The sequence below is a fragment of the Leucoraja erinacea genome, chromosome 39 (assembly GCF_028641065.1).
Source record: "Leucoraja erinacea ecotype New England chromosome 39, Leri_hhj_1, whole genome shotgun sequence".
NCBI lineage: Eukaryota > Metazoa > Chordata > Chondrichthyes > Rajiformes > Rajidae > Leucoraja > Leucoraja erinaceus.
In genome coordinates, this window is record NC_073415.1 from 2,680,859 (window position 1) to 2,704,546 (window position 23,688).

The 23,688-nt window shown below is 48.3% G+C and overlaps 1 protein-coding gene and 1 long non-coding RNA gene across 2 annotated transcripts in view; one reads left to right on the forward strand and one right to left on the reverse strand.

The window, feature by feature from the left end:
- Window positions 1-23,688, reverse strand: part of LOC129714406 (uncharacterized) — a 185,077-nt gene that overhangs the window by 60,593 nt on the left and 100,796 nt on the right. The gene's annotated exons all lie outside the window — the stretch shown is intronic.
- Window positions 1,828-23,688, forward strand: part of mcoln1a (mucolipin TRP cation channel 1a) — a 45,144-nt gene continuing 23,283 nt past the window's right edge. The window contains exons 1-5 of the mRNA XM_055663983.1: window positions 1,828-1,977; window positions 19,146-19,378; window positions 20,004-20,171; window positions 22,594-22,750; window positions 23,618-23,681. Of these exons, the coding sequence (XP_055519958.1) occupies window positions 1,953-1,977; window positions 19,146-19,378; window positions 20,004-20,171; window positions 22,594-22,750; window positions 23,618-23,681 (647 nt within the window). The 5' untranslated portion in view covers window positions 1,828-1,952. The remainder of the gene's footprint in view (window positions 1,978-19,145; window positions 19,379-20,003; window positions 20,172-22,593; window positions 22,751-23,617; window positions 23,682-23,688) is intronic.

The window sequence follows — 23,688 nt, forward strand, 5'->3', positions numbered from 1 at the left end:
GGTTGTGGGAGGAGCTCCAGGAGGCGGGGTGGAGTGGGGTCACGTGCGGCCAGGGGCCGGGCGAGTGGGGTTACGTGCGGCCAGGGGCGTGGCCTCGGGTTGTGGGAGGAGCTCCAGGAGGCGGGGTGGAGTGGGGTCACGTGCGGCCAGGGGCGTGGCCTCGGGTTGTGGGAGGAGCTCCAGGAGGCGGGGTCATGAGGCCAGGGGTGGGGCGGTGGTGTTATGTGACACCAGGGGGCGTGGCCTCGAGTTGTGGGAGGTGCTTTAGGGGGCGGGGCCATTGCACTGGGCAGAGTGGGATCTCCAGAGTGATCTTTGTCGCTGGGGGCGAGACTCCCATTGTGGCCAGGGTCACATGGGGCTGGGCTTTGGTCAGCGGGCAGGGCTCCAGACCCCTGACCACCTCCTCCCGATCGCATCTTCCCCGGACTCTGGGCCCTCCGGCCCCCCTCTCATCTTCAGCCTCTGGTACCCGTTCCGGTTTGCATCTCCACCGGGACCCTGTACTCCACTCATCCCCAAGACCTGGTCACTTTTCACTGAGCTCCTCCACCCCAGGGGACACCCTGGTGAATCTCCTCTGCACCCTCTCCAGTGCGATCACATCCCTCCTACTGTGTACTGCATGCAATGAGACCAGTACCAGGAGTATTGTGTGCAATTTTGGTCTCCTAATTTGAGGAAGGGCATTATTGCTATAGGGTGATTTCACGAAAGGTCACTGGAGCGTAGATCCGCACCCACGTGACCGAAAATCTCAAGTGGAGGACATGCTAGACATCCGGTACATGTTAGTTGATGGGAAAACACGCACTTTCCCACCCGTTAAAAACATAGAAAACGGACAGGTTTTAATCTGTAATTTATTGTGCCAGTCGGGGTGACCGTGAGGCACAGCTACCTAGGTTTACAGTAAAAAAAAAGATAGAAACTAAGGTAAATTAAAGAGGGAGCTGAAGGTGCCAATCCAGCGGAAGTGAACAGCGGACATTTGCCGTGGAGATTTAAAGGTCCAAAATATCGGGAATTATCGCGTTTGCTCGCTGAATTTCATAAAAAGTAAGGCATTATTGACTTATTTTTGATGAAATTCAGCGAGCAAACGCGTTAAGTCTAGGTAGCTGTGCCTCACGATCACCCCGACTGGCACAATAAATTGCAGATCAAAACCTGGCCGTTTTCTATGTTTTTAACGGGTGGGAAAGTGCGAATTTGTGGAGGCCAATTCACTGGATGTTTTCAAGAGAGTTAGATTTAGCTCTTCGGGCTAGAGGAATCAAGGGATATAGACTCATAGAGTGATACAGTGTGGAAACAGGCCCTTCGGCCCAACTTGGCCACATCAGCCAACAATCTCCCAGCTACACTAGTCCCCCTTGCCTGCACTTGGTCCATATCCTTCCAATGTAGACAAAAGTGCTGGAGAAACTCAGCGGGTGCGGTAGCATCTATGGAGCGAAGGAAATAGGCAACGTTTCGGGCCGAAACCCTTCTTCAGACCCCAGGACCTGGTTCCGGCCCGAAACGTTGCCTATTTCCTTCGCTCCATACACTCCTTTCTCCAGCACATTTGTCTACATTGGAAGGATATGGACAAAGTGCATGATTGACTTGCCCGTGTCACGTGTCCGGTGGTGTTCAGTGAGGGGCGGGGCTTGGGATGATTGACGTGTCCGTGTCACGTATCCGGGGTGTTCAGTGAGGGGCGGATGGGCTGGGATGATTGAGGGGCGGGGGCGTGTCCGTATCACGTGTCCGGGGGGGGTCAGTGAACGGGGGGGGGGGCTGGGATGATTGACGTGTCCGTGTCATGTGCCGGCGGCATCGCCAGGTCGATGTGGGTGGGTGCAGGGAAGTGTGATTGACGGGCCCGGGTCACGGGACCATGGCGACGCTGGGCAGGGCCTGTGGCATCGGCGAGCGCTGTCCCGGGTGGCAGCAGTAGCAACAACATGGCTGGGAGTGGCCGCGACACAGGTGAGGGGGTCTCTTCTCTCCATCTTGGGGCTCTGGTAGTCGCTGGAGATCTTGTTTATTATGGGTTTTACTGAGTACTGTATTTACGTTATCTGTTACGCTGCTGCAAGTATGAATTTCATCGTTTCATTTTGGGAGATTCGAATAAAACACTTGATCCCCTCAATGAAGGGGGTCCCTCCTCGCCCACTATATCCCCCTCAGTGAGAGGAGAGGGGGGGGGTCCCTTCTCTCCTGCTTGGGCACTGGCATTCACCTAGCCCTGTATTGCCTGTTATCTTATTATACATTGATCTTGTTTATTATGGTGTTCATCGAGTACTGTGTTTACATAATCTGTTGTGCTGCTGCAAGTATGAATTTCATAATGAGCTGGCCCGAAGAAACCCGGTCTGAGGAAGGGTTTCGACCCTAAACGTCGCCTATTTATTTTGCTCCATGGATGCTGCCTCACCCGCTGAGTCTTTTCTACCCCTCAGGAATCCGGTGTTCTCATTGTATCGTCTGTGTTTGTTTTTTTAATATGTTGATCTTTTTGTTTTGTATGGGGTTCACTTATTTGTCTGTGGTGCTGCTGCAAGTAAGAATCTTTAGTCGGAAGGTGGTGAATCTGTCGAATGCATTGCTACGGAAGGTTGTGGAGGCCAAGTCAATGGATATTTTTAAGGCAGAGATAGATAGATTTTTGATTAATACGGGTGTCAGGGGTTATGCGGAGAGGGCAGGAGAATGGGGTTAGGAGGGAGAGGTAGATCAGCCATGATTGAATGGTGGAGCAGACTTGATGGGCCAAATGGCCTATGACAATAAAACACTCTTGATCCCTTCGATATTGGTGTCCCTTCTTTCCTGCTTATCTCTCTACCCCCATCCCTACGGTGACGGGGTATCTTCTACCCTCACCCTTGGGGCTTTGGTTTTGTCTTTACACTGTTTATTTTAATTAACGTTGATCTTTTTGTTTATTCTGGTGTTCACGGAGTACTGCATTTACATATCTGTGGTGCTGCTGTAATTAGGAATTTCATTGTTCCAATTCGAATTGAATATCCAATTCGAATAAATATTGAATTGAATACATTTTATTAGCCAAGTATGTATACATACAAGGAATATGCCGTGGTGCTTTGCTCTCAAGTAACAACACAATATACAGTAGACAATTAAAAATAAAACATTATAATTTAAACATGTGAAGAATTAAATAAAATACCAGAGCACAAGGAGGCTATAGACTTTTGGCTGTTGAGTAGAGCTGCTGCATAGTGATGGGGTTCCTTCCCTTCCCCCACTCCACAGTGACATTGTTTCCTTCCACGAGCCCAGTCTTCCCCCTATCATGGGGTTGCTTCTCTTCTCTCCCCACCCTCTCCCATCATGGGGTCCCTCTTCTCCCTTAGTTTAAGGTTACCCCCCTCCCCCCCCCCCCTCAACCTCCCTCCCCCCCCCTCCTCCCCCCCCTCCTCCTCCCCCTCCTCTTCCCCCACCCCCTCCCCCTTTCCCCGTGTATCTCCCCCCCACCATCCTGTGACCCCAGTGTTCAGTGACTGTGCCGTGCTGAGTTCACTGAGGGGAACCAGTGGCAGTGTGTGGGGCTGGGAGACCTGGCACATGAACTCTCACACACACAGAGGGGAGGGAATTGTGCCAGGTTGCGACTTCTGCTTTGACCGCTGCATGTGCAGAACTGCATGTAAATCCAGCTACGTTTGCAGATTTTTAAATGGGAAGTGCAAAAGTCACAGGAGTCCCTGACATGACCTGTTTTAGTGACACTTCAGCCGCTTTTGCTGCGGCCCCCGTTCACTTCTGCAGTGAAGTTGCTGTGATAGTAAGCTTTTGTCTTGCATAAATCCAATCTGTCCCACACAATAACACTGAAAATAGTCACACAATGCTGGAGTAACTCAGCGGGACAGGCAGCATCTCTGGAGAGAAGGGGTGACGTTTTGGGTCAAGACCACTTGGGCAGCTTACACCCCCAGAGGTATGAATATTGCCTTCTCTAACTTCAAGTAACCCTTGCTTTCCCTCTCTCTCCTTGCCTCCCCCTTCCTAGTTTCCCGACCAGTCTGACTGTCGCCCTGATTAAATTTTATCTCTGTATGCTTCGATGTCCCCTTCTCTTCACTAACAGTGATCTATTCTACATTTTCCTTGATCGGCATCTCCTTTGATGTCTTGTTTTCACACCTTTCCCTTCCTTATCCTTGTCTCCCTCTCCCCTGACTCGGTCTGAAGAAGGATCTCGACCCGAAACATCACCCATTCCTTCTGTCTAGTGATGCATCTTCTTGTATGACCCTTCTTCATACTGATGGGATGGGGGAGGGTCTGGTCTCAAGATTTAGTCACTCATGTGCTGAAGAGGCTTTGAGAGAGAGCTTAACACCTTCCACGAGGGGGGGGGGGGGGGGGGGGGGGGGAAGGAAGGATAAAAAGCAAGGACTACCTGAAATTGGAGAAATTAATGTTCATATCGCTGGGGTGTAAACTGCCCAAGCGAAATATGAGATGCTGCTCCTCCAATTTATGGTGGGACTCACTCTGGCCATGGAGGAGGCCCAGGACAGAAAGGTCTGATTCGGAATGGGAGGGGGAGTTGAAGTGCTGAGCCACCGGGAGATCAGGTTGGTTATTGGTGAACTGAGCGGAGGTGTTGGTGGTAGGCTTGGCGATCGCTTGGTCTCACCGATGTAGAGCAGCTGACTTCTAGAGCAGCGGATGCAATAGATGAGGTTGGAGTGTAAGTGAACCTCTGCCGCACCTGGAGAGACTGCTTGTGTCCTTGGATTGAGTCAAGGGGGGGAGGTACAGCAACAAGTGTAGCATTTCCTGCAGTTGCAAGGGAAAGTACCAGGGGAAGGGGTGGATTGGGTGGGAAGGGACAAATTGACCAGGGAGTTACGGAGGGAGCCGTCTCTGCGGAAAGCCGAAAGGGGAGGAGATGGGATGATGTGGCCAGTGGTGGGATCCCAGTGGAGGTGGCAAAAATGTTGGAGAATTATCTATTGTATGTGACGGCTGGTGGGGTGGAAGGTGAGGACAAGGGGGACTCTGCCCTTGTTACAAGTGGGGGGGAATGGGGAGTGAGAGCAGACCAGGAGACCCTGGTGAGAGCCTCATCTATAGTCGTGAGGGGAACCCCCATTCCCTAAAGAATAAGTACATCGTTTGCCAGCTGTCATACGTTTCAATCATACTTGTGATGATGTTGTGTTAATGCTCATGTTCATGCTCGAAAATTATATCTTCCCATAATCTTCGCCGAATTAAACTAAACTATCTGGGCATCTGCCCCAGAATCCTAGCCATGAACACGCCCAGACTACATATAAATCCCACCCACACAATTACTGGCAGATAAAATTAAAGGTAACTACATAATTATAACATACTGAATTAAGCTAATGGCTACCACAGAAGAAATTCTGTATACATTTCTCTCCAATCTTCCATGATCTTGGCTAATAGGAACTTAGCTTAGTCCCTTTGTTCAGTCTGAAGAAGGGTCTCCACCCAAATGGTCACCCGTTCCTTTTCTCTAGAGATGCTGCCTGTCCTGTTGAGATACTCCAGTGTTTTGTGTCTAACATTGATGGAAACCAGCATTTGCAGTTCCTTTCTGCACACTAAGGGCCTGTCCCACTTACGCGACCTTTACAGGCGGCTGCCGACACTCGTGATAGGTCGCCAAAATTTTCAGTTTGTTGAAAATTTAGCGGCTACCAGAAAGAAGCTACGACTCTTTGGAGACTTCTCACACCCATGATGTTGTTGTTGTTGTTGTTGTATTCAATTTATTGTCATTATCTCATAAGAGACAACAAAATGGATTTTCATTACAGTCAAGTAACATAAAAATAAATAATAAATAAATAAAACGTTTTTTTTTTAAAAAGCACAAACACAGAAGTCCACGACACAACATAACTCCACAGCGGCACCAAAGTTAAGGAAGGTACCATAGTCCAGCTAGCCTCCCCGCCGATCTTCCCAGATGTTCACCCGTAGTCGGGGCCTCCCGAGCACCCGCAGTCGCCGCCACGGGAGAACATCTGGGAAGATAGGAGACCTCTCACGACCTATCACGGGTGCCGGCAGTCGCCTGTAAAGGTCGCGTAAGTGGGACAGGCCCTTGGGTTTAGTGTAGAGATACCACCCGGGTCTCTGCCACTGTAAGGCAGCAACTCCATGGCTGCATTGCTGTGCTGGAAGCATAGTCAGCAGTCATGCAGCACCTGTGGGAGAGGACACAGTCAAATGTTTCAAGTCAAAGTTTTATCAGAATTACAGAAAGGAGGAAAACAGTGAATGTCTGAGAGTGTGCAGAGCAAAGTTGTAGTTAATAGAAACATAGAATATAGGTGCAGGAGTAGGCCATTCGGCCCTTCGAGTCTGCACCGCCATTCAATATGATCATGGCTGATCATCCAACTCAGTATCCTGTACCTGCCTTCTCTCCATACCCCCTGATCCCTTTAGCCACAAGGGCCACATCTAACTCCCTCTTAAATATAGCCAATGAACTGGCCTCAACTACCTATGAACTGGCCTCAACTACTAAATAAGTTTGACTATCAAAGAATTATTGAATTACTTTTAAAACACTAATTCAATAATTATTTTATTTAATAAGTTCATTTAGTTAGTAATTATATTTTTTAGTAATGTAGCAATTTTTAGTAATTTAGTTTATTAAAAAAAGATTGACAATAATTGAAAATGGAAACCAAAACGGGAAGAGGCAGCCACATCTGAGAGGTGGTTTTAAAAAAAAAAATAATAGTGGTTTTGTGAAATGGTTAGATTCAGTTTTGGGTCACAAGGATTTCACTGTGGATGGGTGGATGATGAGGTGTTGTTTTTGAGCTTATTTGTATTGGGTATCATTGGAACAATGTAGGCGGTTGAAGGCAGAGATTAATGTGGGAGAGGGCAGTGACTGAAACTGGCAGCTCAGCATTGCCCGACCAGACTGAACGCTCACAGTCACGCAGTCTGCATTTTGTTTTCCACTGTGGGGTGTACTGCGTTAAGATCACTGGACGCATGGTATTGCACGACGGAAGTGTTGCATCAGCTGCAAATATATTGGTGCCCCTCGGCTGTAGGAACAGAAAGGGCAGGTCTTGCAACTCCCACAGAATAACACACAGTATTAAGGGCCTGTTCCACTTTCACAACCTAATTCACGACCTCTGCCGAGTTTGCCCTTGACACGTATTCGCAGCATGGTCGTAGGAGGTCGTAGCTAGGTCGTGATGCTAGTCGTAGGTACTCGTGGCATCAGGTAGGTCGGGGCGTTTTTTCAACATGATGAAAAATGTCCACGAGTAAAGAAAGGTTGTGAATTAGGTCGTGAAAGTGGGACAGGCCCTTTAGAGCACCTAAAGTTCTTAAGCAAAGCACCTAATGGGAGAGAGAGGGAATTGAAGTCCCAGAATTTAGACTTCAATTCGGGGTGGGAGATTGCAACCTTCACGTGGTCCGCCCTGTTTCGACAAATGCAATCAACCCGGCGTGCACAATCAAATAAGATCAAATAGAACAAGTTGTCTGACAACTTTAGGCTGTGCACGCCACACGCAAGAAGAAGAGAAGACTTCAATTCTATCTCCCCTCCCCCCCCCCCCCCTCTCTGTGTGCGTATCTGTGCGTCTCTCTCGCTCTGTCTCATCCTCTCCACCTCTCTTCTGCCTTTTTCTCTAAGTCTTCCCTTCCACCCCCTCCCCTCCAAGATGTTACTGTCCATTTCCTTGTTCAGCCTTTGATCTGATTCCCATTATTACAGATATTCCTTCTCCACGCAACTCTGCAACTTAGCAGCTTGTTTCATGAAGTCAAGTTGATTTTATTGTGATATGCATAAGCACAGTGAAGTACATGATAAGATTCGGACAATGCATTTATTAAACCCATGGATTTAGCCAAAACAAAGTGCCTGAAGAAGGGCCTCGACCCGAAACGTCACCTATTCCTTCGCTCCATATACGCTGCCTCACCCGCTGAGTTTCTCCAGCATTTTTATCAACCTTCGACAAAACATAAAATAAGTTATGCATGAAATGTTGCAAGACAGGGCGGCAGGGTGGCGCAGCGGTAGAGTTGCTGCCTTCCAGCGCTGGAGACCCGGGTTCGATCCCGACTACGGGTGCTGTCTGTATGGAGTTTGTACGTTCTCCACGTGACTGCGTGTGTTTCCTCCCACACTCCAAAGATGTCCAGGCTTGAGTTTGTATACTTCGTATAAATGTAAATTAACCCTAGTGTTTGTAGGCTTGTGTCAATGTGTGGGGATCGCTGGTCAGTGCGGACTCGGTGGGCCGAAGGGCCTGTTTCCGTGCTGTATGTCTAAAACTAAAAACTAAGGGGGGGAAAAAAGAGTGTATGAAGGATCTGCAGATGCTGGTTTAAACCAAAGATAGACACAAAATGCTGGAGTAACTCGGCGGGACAAGCAGCATCTCTGGAGAGAAGGAATGGGTGATGTTTCAGGTCGTGACCTATCTTCAGATTTAAATTCACAATTAAAAAAATGATGTACACCAAGATGTAAAAACGCAAAACGAGTATCAAAATGCAAATGGTAATTGTTTAGTGTTCCATTATGTGGGTAGGATTAGGGTGTGGTGCCTTCACGCCCACGTTGGTTTTGCATACAGCCTGTCACCGCTGGCAACTCACCAGCAGCCTCACGACAAGGCCCAGCCACAAGAGCTCAGTCTGAAGAAGGGTCTCAACCCAAAACATCACCCATTCCTTCTCTCCAGAGATGTTGCCTGTCCCGCTGAGTTACTCCAGCATTTTGTGTCTACCTTCGATTTAAACCAGCATCTGCAGTTCTTTCTTGCACAACAGCTCAGTAACAACTCCAAGGTCAGATGCACTAATTGGCCTTATCTACACACGGGTTATGATTGGTGAGAATGTAGGTAGAAGGGGCTTGTGGAATAAACGTGACACAAGGCGTCTGGCTCGGCTCAGTGGCGTTTGTTCTTTGCTTTCTGTCGTGGGATTTAACAGATCCTACAACTGGACCAACGTCCAGGAGTTCAAGAGTTTTATTGTCATGTGTCCCTGATAGGACAATGAAATTCTTGCTTTGCTTCAGCACACCAGAATATAGTAGGCATGAATACAGAACAGATCAGTGTGTCCATATACCATTGTATAAATATATACACACATGAAGAATAAACTGATAAAGTGCAAATAAACAAATTATTGTATATTAATGTTCAGAGTTTTGTCCGAGCCGAGTTTAATAGCCTGATGGCTGTGGGGAAGTAGCTATTCCTGAACCTGGTCGTTGCAGTATTCAGGCTCCTGTACCTTCTACCTGAAGGTAGCGGGGAGATGAGTGTGTGGCCAGGATGGTGTGGGTCCTTGATGATGCTGCCAGCCTTTTTGAGGCAGCGACTGTGATAGATCCCCTCGATGGACGGGAGGTCAGAGCCGATGATGGACTGGGCAGTGTTTACTACTTTTTGTAGCCAACGTGGGCGTGAAGGCGCCACAGTGTTGCGTGGGTCAGTTGAAGAACCTGACAGTTGTCGGAAAGTGGCTGTTCCTGAAGCTGTTGGTGTGGGACTTCAGTAGCTGCTGCCCATTGACAGCGATGCCTAGAAGGCATGGCCCCCATGGTGGGGATCCTTGATAATCAACTCCGCCGCCTTGAGGCAGTGCCTTGTGTCGATTCTCTCGATGGTGGGGAAGGCCATGATGGACCATGGATCATTGGTTGCCCTCTCCCCTCCCTGATGGACATCTACACCTCCCGCTGCCTTAGCAGGGCAAAGAAGATCACCAAAGACAGCTCCCATCCTGCGTTTGGACTGTTCGACCTGCTGCCCTCTGGAAGGCGCTATAGGTGCATCAAATCCAGGACAAACAGACTCAGGAATAGCTGCTTCCCGAGAATTATATCTACCATAAATTCAAATCCACACATGCACTGACTACACCGCCCAACACGGACTTCCATCTGTATATATGTATATATGTATGTAGCGCCGTAGAATTTGTGCACCTATCCCCCCCCCCCCATCTCCCTTCTGTTTTGTTTTTCTGTTTCTTGTTTTTTGTGTAAAATTGTATGTATGCACTGAGTACGAGCAGCTTTCAGTTTCACTGTACATGTATAGTGACAATAAATGGCATATCATATCATCATTCTGCTGCCTAGGATGCAACTGCAGATGCTGGTATATACTGAAGATAGACACATAGTGCAGGAGTAACTCAGCAGGTCAGGCAGCATCTCTGGAGGAAAGGGATGGGTGACGTTTCGGGTCAGGACCTTTCAGACCGTCTGAAGAAGGGTCCAACCCTAAACGCCACTCATTCCTTTTCTCCTGAGATGCTGCCCGAACTCCTGAGTTACTCCAGCACTTGCGTCTAGAATCGGAAAAGATGCAGGAGCAGTAAAATAGCCTTGATCTGCACAGGGATCTTGAGGTCCAAATCTATAATGCTGTGAATGTGGCAACAGAAGCAGAGATTACTCCAGCATTTAGTGTCAATCTTCGGTGTGTACATCAGCATCTGCAGTTCCTTCCCACATTTCCTTTGAAGCGACCAGGTTCGGTTGGCGAGTTGCAGCAGGATCTCGGTCAGTACTCGCCCTCAAAGCCGGGCAGAAACTCTCTGCGTGTAGAGTGGTAACCCATGGCGCTCACCGAGCGGCTGTGGCAATCTGAGATTAGTCGGGTGTTTCTGCATGGCCATGCTGAGTCAGATCAGGGATGGAGCATAAATGCATCACTTATGCCTTAAGTGATGAAGGCGTATGGTATGCTTGCCTTAATTGGTTGAGGACAGACACAAAAAGCTGAAGGAACTCAGCGAGGCGGGCAGCACCTCTGGAGCTTTTTGTGACTATCTTCGGTGTAAACCACATCTGCAGTTCCTTCTTACACATTAATTGGTTGAGGTATTGAATACAATGGAATTCACTGTCACAGTAGGCAGTGGAGGCCAATTCACTGGATGTTTTCAAGAGAGTTAGATTTAGCTCTCGGAGCTAAAGGAGTCAAGGGATATGGGGGGAAAAAGCAGGAACGGGGTACTGATTTTGGATGATCAGGCTGGGAAGATCATCAAAGACCCCTCACACCCCAACCATGGACTGTTTGCCCTCCTCCCATCAGGGAGGCGGTACAGGAGCCTCAGGTCACGTACTAGTAGGATGAAGAAAAGCTTCTATAACAACACAATCACACTGCTGAACTCGGAGTCCCGACGATAGATTTCTCTGGTCCCTCTGTCCCCTCTGTTTAATCATTCTGTATTTCCTGATTATTCTGTATCTTCCCTCTTTCTATTTTTTTTGTTTTTCTTTATGTACAACTACTACGGACTGACGCAAAACTGCATTTCGTTGTACTGATACTTGTATTTGTGCGATGACATTAAAGTTGAATTGAATTGAAATCAGCCATGATCATATTGAATGGCGGTGCTGGCTCGCAGGCCCGAATGGCACCTATTTTTCTATGTTTCTATTGTATTTCCGCTGACTGGAAAGCACGCAACAAAAAACCAGTACTGCAGGTTTTTAATACTTCCAGTAAACATCCAAGTACTTTTTTAATCTAATAACCATCTCTGTCTCTACCTCCTTTTGGTGAAAAATTATTTCCTCATTTTCTCAATTTTTCAAATGGACTATGCAGCTGAGAGCTCAGCTATATAAAACTTTCTAGTTTTATATATCTGAGTTAAGTTTCCACTGAGCCTCTTGTGTCAAAGAAAATAACCCAATCTTTCCTTATAGCTAAACGCATCCAATTTTGGTACCATCTCGGTAAATATATATTGCCTACTAAATAGTGCAATCAAATCTTTTCTCAAATATGGTATCTATTTATTTTTAAGCTGTAGCCTAAAATGCATTGTACACAATTCTTGCATAACTATTCTGCTCTTAAATTTGTGTCTTGGCTAATTAAAATATAAGCATCTGAGTGCTATTTTAACCATTTAATCTGTTTAAAAAAAAATGTTAACTTAATTTAGAGATACAGCGTGTAAACAGGCCCTTCGGCCCATCGAGTTTGCACCCACTGGCAATCCCCACACATTAACACGACCCAACACACACAAGGGACAATTTTACATTGATGACCAAGCCAGTTAACCAACAAACCCGTCGTCTTTGGAGTGTGGGAGGAAACCGAAGATCTCATGCAGTCACGGGGTCGCTGGAGCTGTTACCTCCCATTTCCAGCTCTCCCACAGCCCACTGTCTCCACCTCTTCCTTTCTTCTTCCCGCCCAGGAGGTGGAAATCGCTATCAAAACATGGGGGGGATCACAATTTCTTGGTGGCCCCACGTATACACACATGCGCGAGGCTTCGGCCATGTGCCCTGTGGACGGTAACATCGGGAGCTGACCTGGTTGGTGACTGCCTGAATTCCAGCAACAGCAGCTTTGTCCGCCCCGAATCGCGGGGCTTGAATCGGCCCGTTCGCGGGGTCTTTCATCACCAGGCGCGGCTTAAAAGGTAGTGATTGTTTGTTATCTGCATATTTCTCACCCTTCAATTGTTGGTGCTGCTCTTCCACTTAGTTATCCAGTGGTGAGGATTATCTCCACTGTTCCTCTGGAGAGGCAGAATCCACGCTGGCTCAAGAACTGGGGCAGTCACAGTAGACTTGCTGCCTTACAGCGAATGCAGCGCCGGAGACCCGGGTTTGATCCCGACTACGGGTGCTGTCTGTACGGAGTTTCTACGTTCTCCCCGTGATCTGTGCGTTTTTTTTCCCCAAGATCTTAGCTTTCCTCCCACACTCCAAAGACGTACAGGTTTGTAGGTTAATTGGCTTAGTAAATGTAAAAATTATCCCTAGTGGGTGTAGGATAGTGTTAATGTATGTCGGCGCAGACTCGGTGGGCTGAAGGGCCTGTTTCCATGCTGTATCTCTAAAACTAAAGGAAGTTGCTCTTCCACCTTGAGCAGGAAGTGGTTGAAAGGCAGACCCGGTGGTTACCACGGTTCAATCTGTCTCCATTCTTGAAAATGGACTCAATTACATCACTGGCTTATTTTGTTTTCCGATGTGGGAAATGAGATTGCAGACCTGTGGCTGCTCCTCGCTTTAGCGTTTTCAAACTTCAGGGCTGGTGACTGGATGTGGGTCCCGGTGTACGGCTTGGTGTGTGGGTCAGTTTGTGACTGGAGCCTGGGTGTGCCCAGAGAGGGGGGGAACGGTGAAGGAGACACAAGAATACACAAGATGTTCCCATCTTGAGCAACAGACTTGCCTCATGGCAAGCCTGGAAGATTGCAGACTGCTTCTTTGGATGATGTAGCTGTCTGTTTTTTCGCCTCTTTTTTTATTTTTATTGAGTTAAAGTGTCTTGTCTTGTCTTTATGTGGGGGGTGGGGGGGAAAGGGGGAAACTGCTTTTCAGGGTCCCTACCTGGTCGGAGAAGCGGCATTTCTCCAGGCAGCACCTTTGACCCGTCCTCGCGGCCTACCAGCGGGCCTGGAGCGGCGTTTCCTGAGGGGCCCGGCTGGAACCTCGGCTTCGGCGGTGGCACAGCACTGGAGCGCTATCGCGGAGCGGGCGATGCCTTGCCCAGGTCGGTGGTACTCCGGAATGCTGAGTCCGCCGATAAAAAAACATGGCGGAGCTGCGGGCGGCGGTGCTGAACTTTACATCGGGAGCCTGGGGTCTCTCGCCGAGATCGCCAATGGTGGAGCTTCATCCCGCGCGGCCTGTTGGCTTCGGAAGCCGCCGTCTCCGGTAAGGAAGCGGCCGTTCCAGGTATCCCATGCCGCTATGAGGATTCTCCCAACGCCGGAGCACCATCATCCGGCGAGAAGGGCCTGGAACATCGGGCCTCCGTAAAGGCGACTGCGGAGGCCTCAATAGGCCCAATTATGGATGGACATGGGGATGGGGACTGGACTTTGTGCCTTCCCTCACAGTGGGAACCATTGTGGGGGGATGTTTTTTATGTTAAATTTCTTTATTATTGTTATGTTTGTATTCTTTTTTTATGTGCTGCAATGACAATATGCATTTCACTACACCAATTGGTGTATGTGACTAATAAAGAACCTTTGAACCATTGAACCTCTGACTGGCGGAAATGTGTGATGGTGAACGACAACATCTGCTGGGCAGCAGTTCAGTAACCACCCTGCATCAAGTTCAAGATACATTTAGTGTAACATACACCAATTGGTACTGTGGTTTAAGTTATCATTCAGCCGTACGAATAAAAAGAACACAATACACGAAAGGATTTAACATAAACATCCTCCGCAGCGGAATCAACATTTCCCACTGTGAGGTTGCCAAAGGACCAAGTGCATAAAAGATAGATATTAAGAAATAACAGGCCTGTCCCACTTTCACGACCTCTGCTGAGTTTGCCCATGACTCATACTCGCAGCATGGTCGTCACAAAGTCGTAGGAGGTCGTGATGCCAGTCGTAGGTACTCGTGGCATCAAGTAGGTCGGGGCGTTTTTTCAACATGATGAAAAATGTCCACGAGTAAAAAAGGTTGTGTATTAGGTTATGAAAGTGGGACAGGCCATTAAGACTGGGTGGCACAGTAACGCAGTGGTAGAGTTGCTGCCTTATGGAGTTTGTACGTTCTCCCTGTGACCACATGGTTTTCTCCAGGTGTCCCGGTTTCCCCCTACACTACAAAGATGTACAGTTTGATAGGTTAATTAGCTTTGATTAAAAATTGTAAAATGTCCCTAGTGTGTCGGACAGTGCTAGTGTATGGGGTGATCGATGGTTGGTGAGGGTGTAGTGGGTGGAAGGGTCTGTTTCTGTGCTGCATCTCTTAAAAAACCCAAAAAACAAGCTCTTGGAGGAACTCGGGTGGTCATACACTTGCACTAGCCTACACGCTGGGACAAGTTCCACTGCTGATCCACTGCAAAATCACCTCAGATTATGCCCACTATAAAGTCGTTCTTTGCTATGCTGCCTGACTCGCTGAGTTCCTCCAGCTGAGCAGCGTCGAGTTCTGGCTGTACCGCATCCTGCGCAAAGCTGCCGGCACGGCCGCGCACCTTCTGTGTCTGGGCTTCACTGTCAGGATCGGGGTTGTCAATAGGCTGGGGATGGGTGAGTGTGAGTATTTCAGCCACCGCCTTCAGGACAGAGCCAAGGCAATGGTCCGTTGGTACGCCATGTTGGTGAGCGCCCGTAACTAGGGACGCCATGTTGGTGAGCGCCCGTAACTAGGGACGCCATGTTGGTGAGCACCCGTAACTAGGGACGTAATGTTGGTGAGCGCCTGTAACTATGGACGCCATGTTGGTGAGCACCCGTAACTAGGGATGCCATGTTGGTGAGTACCCGTAACTAGGGACGCCATGTTATTGAGCGCCCGCAACTAAGGACGCCATGTTGGTGAGCACCCATAACTAGGGACGCCATGTTGGTGAGCGCCCGTTTCTAGGGACGCCATGTTGGTGAGCACCCGTAACTAGGGATGCCATGTTGGTGAGCACCCGTAACTAGGGACGCCATGTTTGTGAGCGCCCGAAGGGGTGGGATCTATGTGAACACATGACTTGATGCCTGCCATCCGTGGCGGGATCCATGTGTACACGTGATCGATGTGGCCCGCCATCCGCTCACAGACATCGCCCCGACCCCTATGCAGAGTAAGGTTGCCCACCCCTGCTCTAGCAGTTTGTTTTATGCTCGTGATTAAGGTTTGGGAGGGGGGTGGGGGGGAGGCGATAGCAGGGAGTGGGTTCGGAGGGAGGTAGTGAGGGACTGGGTGAAGTTGGGAGAATTCAGAAGAGATTCAGACATGGGGAGGATGTGATCAGCTGACCAGAGTCCATCTTGTGAGCGACCAGAGATTTAGTGGTTGCAATGGGTGAGCTGGTGCAAAGGTCTCCCTATATCTGCAGGCTGTTAATATTCATAATCATACTTTATTAGCCGAGTATGTTTTGCAACATATCAGGAATTTAATTTGCCGTACAGTCACACCAATAAAAAGCAACAGAAGATGCAAAATGCATTTTAACATAAATATCCACCACAGAAATCCTTGTGTTTGATACCATTTCTCAGTTGATTGATCGCAGCTTTACTGATTGCTCGTACCATGCTGTGTGTGGCTGTTCAAACAGGTGCCAGGAACACTTTTACCAAATGTTTCATTGAGTAACACAGTATAAGGAGGCTTGAGTAAAACACAAGATGCTGGAGTAACTCAGCGGTCTCTGGTAGGAGTGGACAGGCATCGTCTTGGGGTCTGGACCCTTCAAGCTGCATCTCCAACTGCAGTTCCTTGTGCCTCGCAAAGGAGTGCGTTTGGTCCATTGCTACGTGTGCCACAGTCTCTGTAAAACACATTCCCCAGTGCGTTTACATAGAAACATAGAAAATAGGTGCAGGAGTAGGCCATTCGGCCCTTCGAGCCTGCACCGCCATTCAATATGATCATGGCTTATCATCCAAGCACTCCACAATTTAAGAATTGTGCTAGAAAAAGAAATCACATGTACCCTGCTTTGTATCCTGTACCTGCTTTCTCTCCATACCCCCTGATCCCTTTAGCCACAAGGGCCACATCTAACTCCCTCTTAAATATAGCCAATGAACTGGTCTCAACTACCTTCTGTGGCAGGGAGTTCCAGAGATTCACCACTCTCTGTGTGAAAAATGCTTTTCTTATCTCGGTCCGAAAGGATTTCCCCATTATCCTTAAACTGTGATGCCTTCTCCTGGACATCCCCAACATCGGTAACAATCTTCCTGCATCTAGCCTGTCCAACCCCTTAAGAATTTTGTACGTTTCTATAAGATCCCCCCTCAATCTTCTAAATTCTAGCGAGTATAAACCAAGTCTATCCAGTCTTTCTTCATATGAAAGTCCTGACATCCCAGGAATCAGTCTGGTGAACCTTCTCTGTACTCCCTCTATGGCAAGAATGTCTTTCCTCAGATTAGGAGACCAAAACTGTACGCAATACTCCAGGTGTGGTCTCACCAAGACCCTGTACAACTGCAGTAGAGTAGAGATGCAGTATGGAAGCAGGCGCTTCGGCCCACCGTCCACGCCGACCATCGATCACCCGCTCACACGAGTTTGATGTTATTCTACTTTCCCGGATGCTCCCCACACACTGGCAGTAATTTACAGAGTGCCAATTAACCGACAAAGCTTGACATCGGCCCACAAAGTCAGCTGTGAGAACAGGCCGGTGTTCAAGAGCCCCGACCACGGGGCAAATTCAACCTTGTCATGCATCTTTGTTGCTTGAAAGGCTTGTTTCTGGCGCTGACTCGAGTTCAGAAGTCTGATGGAGACTTCAGAGCATGGAAACAGGCCCTTCTGCCCACCGAGTCCGCGCCGACCAGCGATCACCCCGTACACCAGCATACCGCCACACCTGGGAGAGTTTCCAAAGTGACTGAAGCCAGTTTACCTACAAACCTGCACGTCTTTAGAGTGAGGGTGAAAACCACGGCACCCGGAGAAAGCCCACACGGTCCCCGGGCAAACGCACAAACTCTGTACAGACTGCACCCATAGTCAGGATCGAACCCGGGTCTCTGGCGCTGTGAGGCAGCTACTCTACCGCTGCGCCGAGACACGAGACTGCAGATGGAATCTCAGCAAAGTGCTGGAGGGTCTCAGCAGGTCTGGTTGCACCCAGCGATAGAGGGTCGGGCGAATTTTCAGGTCGAGACCCTTCCACAGACGGATGGAGTAAGTGGGAGAAGGCTAGCAAAAAGAGTTTGGGGGTGGGGAAAGCCTGGCAAGTGATCTATGGATTTAGATGAGAGGGGGTGATTAGCAGGAGAGTGGTGATAGTGACAAAGGCTCGAGGTGAAAAGGAGACAAAAGGTTTGGTAGAGTCAGTTTGCTCCCTAGCAGTGAAGGCCGGATGATGTTTTTAGACAATGAGCAGCACGGTGGCGCAGCGGTAGAGTTGCTGCCTTACAGCACTAGCAGCGCCAGAGACCCGGGTTCCATCCTGGCTATGGGTGCTGTCTGCATGGAGTTTGTACATCCTCACCGTCACCACGTGGGTTTTCTCCAGAGAACTTTGGTTAACACCCACACCTCAAATAATGTACAGGCTTGTAGGTTAATTGGCTTGGTATAAATGTAAAGATTGGCCCTGTCATATTTTGTTTCTTAAAAAGCAGATAGCAACAAAATTGTTAATCTTTAATTGATTCGTCAAATGGGAGTGGCAAGATCTACAATGAGCACAAACGTCGCTCAGTGCTTCTCGGGCTCCACTCACAGAACAAAGGAAAGTTAGCGCAATTATACATTTCTCTTATTAGTAAAACACTCCTACCAAGTCTGAATATGGCATGACTGAAAGATTCTGTAGCCTTTCACAATGTAGGAAAAGCTGTGTCCAAATCAAGCTCATCCAATAACAAGTTATTACTTCTCTCTGGAGCGTCAACTATTTTTTCAATCTTGGCTTCTTTATGGCCTTGAAAATGCACATGTTATTACTGCAGGATTCCATTTTAATTTATTTATTTAAAAGACAACCTGTCCTACATTTTGTGGCCCATATAATTTACAAAGTCATTCAGACTTGAGCCATTCTTTTGTGCTACTGGATCATGCTTTTGTAGAAGAACTACTACATTTTAGATTTGACTATTAGCTTGCTCTCGTGCAGAACAGTGTTAAATTTGAATGTGGATAAATTTTATTAGCCAAGTATGTATACGTACAAGGAATTTGCCTTGGTGCTTTGCTCGCAAGTAACAACACCTCTTAATGTGCGACGATAGCAGGTCGGTGCCGACACTGTGGGCTGAAGGGCCTGTTTCCGTGCTGTATCTCTAAACTAAACTAATCTTAGAATAAAGGGGAGGTCATTTAAGGTGAGAAAAAACGTTTTCACTAGGAGAGTTGTGAATTTGTGGAATTCCCTGCCACAGAGGGCAGTGGAGGCCAAGTCACTGGATGGATTTAAGAGAGAGTTAGATAGAGCTCTAGGGGCTGGTGGAGTTGAGGGATATGGGGAGAAGGCAGGCACGGGTTATTGATGGGGTAACGATCAGCCATGATCACAATGAATGGCGGTGCTGGCTCGAAGGGCCGAATGGCCTCCTCCTGCACCTATTTTCTATGTTAAGCGTGACGTGAGCTGCTGTATTAAAAGTGTGTTCTTGTACTCTTCTCTTGTCAGTGGAGCGGGAGAAGCTGTTCACTCCGGTCAACAGCTATGGCTCTCATGACCACGTCCACATCTCTCCGCACTCCTGTGTGTCTTCTGGAGCTGCGTTGGACATACAAGAGGAAGAAATGAAGAGGAAACTGAAGTACTACTTCATGAGTCCTTGTGACAAGTACCGAGCGAAAGGCCGGAAGCCCTTCAAACTGGTGGTGCAGATCGTAAAGCTCATATGCGTCACAGTGCAGGTAAGGAGTGACGTCTGCAGCCATCTGCTCCACTGGAGCGGCCTTAGGTGAAAACACAGGGCCGAACCTGGAATCTCAGCGACGCTACAACAGAAATGATAGACTGGAGGCACAAGATAGAACAATACAGCATAGGAACAGGCCCAATGTAATGAAGATGTCTTCTCTACATCGGCAAGACCAAGCGATCGTTTCGCTGAACACCTCCGCTCACCTACCGTCTTAACCAACCTGATCTCACGGTGGTTCAGCACTTCAACTCCCCCTCCCATTCCCAATCTGATCTTTCTGTCCTGGGACTCCTCCACTGTCAGAGTGAGGCCCAGTGCAAATTGGAGGAACAGCACCTCATATTTCGCTTGGGTAGTTTACGTAGGTTTTCTCCGGTTGCTCCAGTTTCCCCCCACGCTCCAAAGACGTGCAGGTTTTGGTAAAATTGTCCTTGGTGTGTAGGATAGTGTTAGTGTACGGGGATCGTTGGTCGGTGCGGACTTGGTGGGCCGAAAGGGCCCGATGCCTCGTAGCTCCATCTGCAGTTCCCTCATATACACAGAGATGGGGAATTCCTGTTACTGGGGCAATACACTCATGTTTTGAAACTGCTGCCTCTTCCTGTTTCCAACAGTTAATCCTGTTCGGCTTGAGTAACCAGATGGTGGTGGATTTTAAAGAAGAAAACACAATGACATTTAAACACCTATTCTTGAAGGATTACACAGTGGAAGCGGATGGTTCCTATGCCGTGTACAAGCAGAGGGACGTTTATGACTCTATTTTCTACGCAGTTAACCAGGTCAGTTGCTCCACTGAATTAGTTTCTTCCTGTCTTCCGGCTTGCAGGTTAATTGGCTTGGTAAATGTAAAAATTGTCCCTAGTGGGTGTTAGTGTGCGGGGATCGCTGGTTGGCGCGGACCCGGTGGGCCGAAGGGCCTGTTTTCGCGCTGGATCTCTAAACTGTCAGGAAATTGGCAGGAGCCCAAATTCCTTTTTCTCGTACTCCAAAGTGCAGTGTGAGGTAACCGCATACATGGTTATTATTATTTATAGTTTGCTTTGTTAGATTGTATGCTAATATGAATAACTATTATTTTGCATTCCCGTGCCAGATTAAATGAACTTGTATTGTTATGTAGTGCCCTGCAATGTACTTAATAGGCAGTGATGCAGTTCTAATGTAGGATGTACAGCAGCCAGCTTATGTCTTGCAGAAGCTGACGATGTTAGTGTGAAAGATACATCTTCTAGATGCGCTGGGACGCATCCTCAGCGCAGGTTCAACGGGTGTTTCGGGTCTCACAACATCAGACACCCTCGCCTAGGCGACCCAGCCGGGGTTGACCAACCCCCGACTTGGTTCCCAACAGCAACCGCCCACGGATCGGCCCTCTCAATCCAAAGCCACCTAGTGGCTTTCTCCGCGGCTTCGCTTGTGGAATGAATGGCCCTCTTCTTTGCCAGCCCCGTACTGCCCAACTGGTTGAGGACTTTGCAGAGTGAGCGCCCTGCAAAGCCTCTACAGCCCACCTCCATGGGCTCATTGTATGTCTTACAGCTGCTGTCCTGGCACATCATGGTTTTCGCCATTTTGTTGTCGGACCGAGGGAAGCTTTGCGTTCATAGGATACGCCATTGGAAGTCCTTTAGACAGGTGCATGGAGAAGTTGAGAGGGCTATGGGTCACACGCTGGAGTGGCCACATTGGAGGGTGTAGGGGGAGAGCCAGTGTTTCATGGATCAATATGATCAATATGATCAGCCAATATGATCAGCCATGATCATATTGAATGGCGGAGCAGGCTCAAAGGGCCGAATGGCCTCCTCTTGCACCTATTTTCTATGTTTCGGAAGGAACTGCAGATGCTGGTTTACACTGAAGATAGACACAAAAAGCTGGAGTAACTCAGCGGGACAGACAGCATCTCTGGAGAGAAGGAACGGGTGGCGTTTCAGGTCGAAATATCTGCAGAAGGGTCTCGGCCCGAAACATCACCCATTGCTTCTATCCCCATGTTCTTGCGTCTTCCCATCCGTTGTGTTTTGTGGAGACAACTCATTTTTGCCCTGGGCTGTACGGCACCAAAAAGATCATTTAATCCCGGTGTGTTTTATTTTAAAGTTAGTCCCATCCGGCAGTCTCTGACAAGACAATTTGGGAGTGTTTAGCATGTCAGGCAGCATCTGTGGGAAAACAAACAATGAATGTTTCGGGCCATATGGAAAACTCTGGAGAACAGCCGAAGCCTGCAGTTATTTCTTGAGTTTATCCAGTGAAACATTTTAGAGATACAGTGCGGAAACAGGTCCTTCAGCCCACCGACCCCGTGCCGACCTGCGATCCTGTACACTAGCACTATCCTACACGCTAGGGACAATTTACAGAAGTCAATTAACCTACAAACCTGCACAAACCAGCGGTAGAGTTGCTGCCTTACTGCTCCAGAGACCCAGGTTTGATCCAGACCTCTGGTCCTGTTTGTATGGAGTTTGTATTTTTTCCCGTGACCTATGTGGGTTTTCTCCAGGTGCTCTGGTTTCCTCCTACACTCCAAAGGCATGCAGGCCTGTTGGGTTAATTGTCTTTGTTAAAATACCGCGTGTGTGCCATTGGTCGGCGCGGCCTTGTTGGGCCGAAGGGCCTGTTTTCGCGGTGTACCTCTGAACTAAAACGAAAAATGTTGGTTCCTTTTTCAATTGGAGGAATTGAAAAAGGAACCAACATCAATAAAGGAATACAAGCCTAGCCGGGGGAAGACTGAGAAGGGGAAGACTGAGAATGAACACATTAATGTGTTCCCCTCTAAATGGATTGCTTCATTGCTGAGACCTTCCCAATACTGGCTGATGCTACAAATCTGGAAGATGCTCGCTTAAAGTGAGATCTCATTGGCCTCCTGCTTAGACACACATGATATGAAGTGTGAAAAAAATTAGTTTTCCAACCGACATACGGGTATTTTTTTAATTCTGGACCAAAATCACAAAAATTTTGTTGCATGCAAATCCAAAATGGCTGCTGTATATACTACTGTGTTGGTCGGAAAAAATCTTTGGTCGTGTTATATGAAGAATTCCATTGAGACACAAATCTTTTTCTTTTAGTATTGCTCCCGGGTGAGATTCTGCAATTTATTGAATGCTTCTTTCCTTACTGGTGACTCCATTGCATATTAAATTGTTACCCCATTATTTACACTCAACCCCCACCAATACATAGTACCTGGCTCTGCACAATATGTCTCTGGGACGCTACGCCTACGTGTTTGAGAATGACGCCAATCGGACCGGCCTCCATCTTTGCCAGCGTTTTTACAAGAAGGGCAGCATCTTCCCAGCGAACGACACCTTCAACATCAACCCGCTGGTGATAACAGGTGAGTGACCACCACCAACACGTGTCCAGCCTCACCCCGGTCACTCCTTCTTCTCCCCTCTACCATCAGGCGAGAGGTACAGAAGTGTGAAAACGCACACCTCCAGCTTCAGGGACAGTTTCTTCCCAGCGGTGCGATGGGGTGCAGCGGTCGTGTTGCTGCCACGGAAACCTAGGTTTGATCCTGACAACGGGCGTTTGCCTGTTCGGAGCTTGTACGTTCTCCCAGTGACCTGCGTGGGTTTTCACCAGATCTCCGGTTTCCTCCCACACTCCAAAGACGTACTGGTTTGTAGGTTGATTGACTTGGTATAATTGTGACGGGGGCAGATTATTATCTCAATGGGGTTAGGTTCGGCAAGGGGGAGGTGCAACAAGACCTGGGTGTCCTTGTACACCAGCCACTGAAAGTTGGCGTGCAGGTACAGCAGGCAGTGAAGAAAGCTAATGGAATGTTGGCCTTCATAACAAGAGGATTTCAGTATAGGAGTAAAGAGGGTCTTCTGCAGTTGTATAGGGCTCTGGTGAGGGGCTTTATTTTCACTCGTGGACATTTTCCATCATGCTGCAAAAACGTCCCAACTTACCTGATGCACAGAGTACCGACGGCTGGCATAACGAGCCGCTACGATATATCTACGGACTCCTACAGCCTCGTTACGAACATTCTGCGAGTTTGAAAACTCGGGAGAATTCGTGAATAACTCGGGAAAGTGGGACAGGACCTTTAGGAAAGGTAGGTTGTGGTCGGAAGTAAGCTGCAGTTCAGCTCTTGCTGCTCAACAGGCTGATATCGAATGGCCAGCAATGTATGGAGCTGTGTGTGTGTGTCTGTTCATGCTAATTCTTCTTCTTCTTCTTCTTGCAGACTGTATGGGTGTGAGCCCCATGGAGACGGAGATGCACAAGAACCTCTCGCTGAAATTCTACAAGTAATGT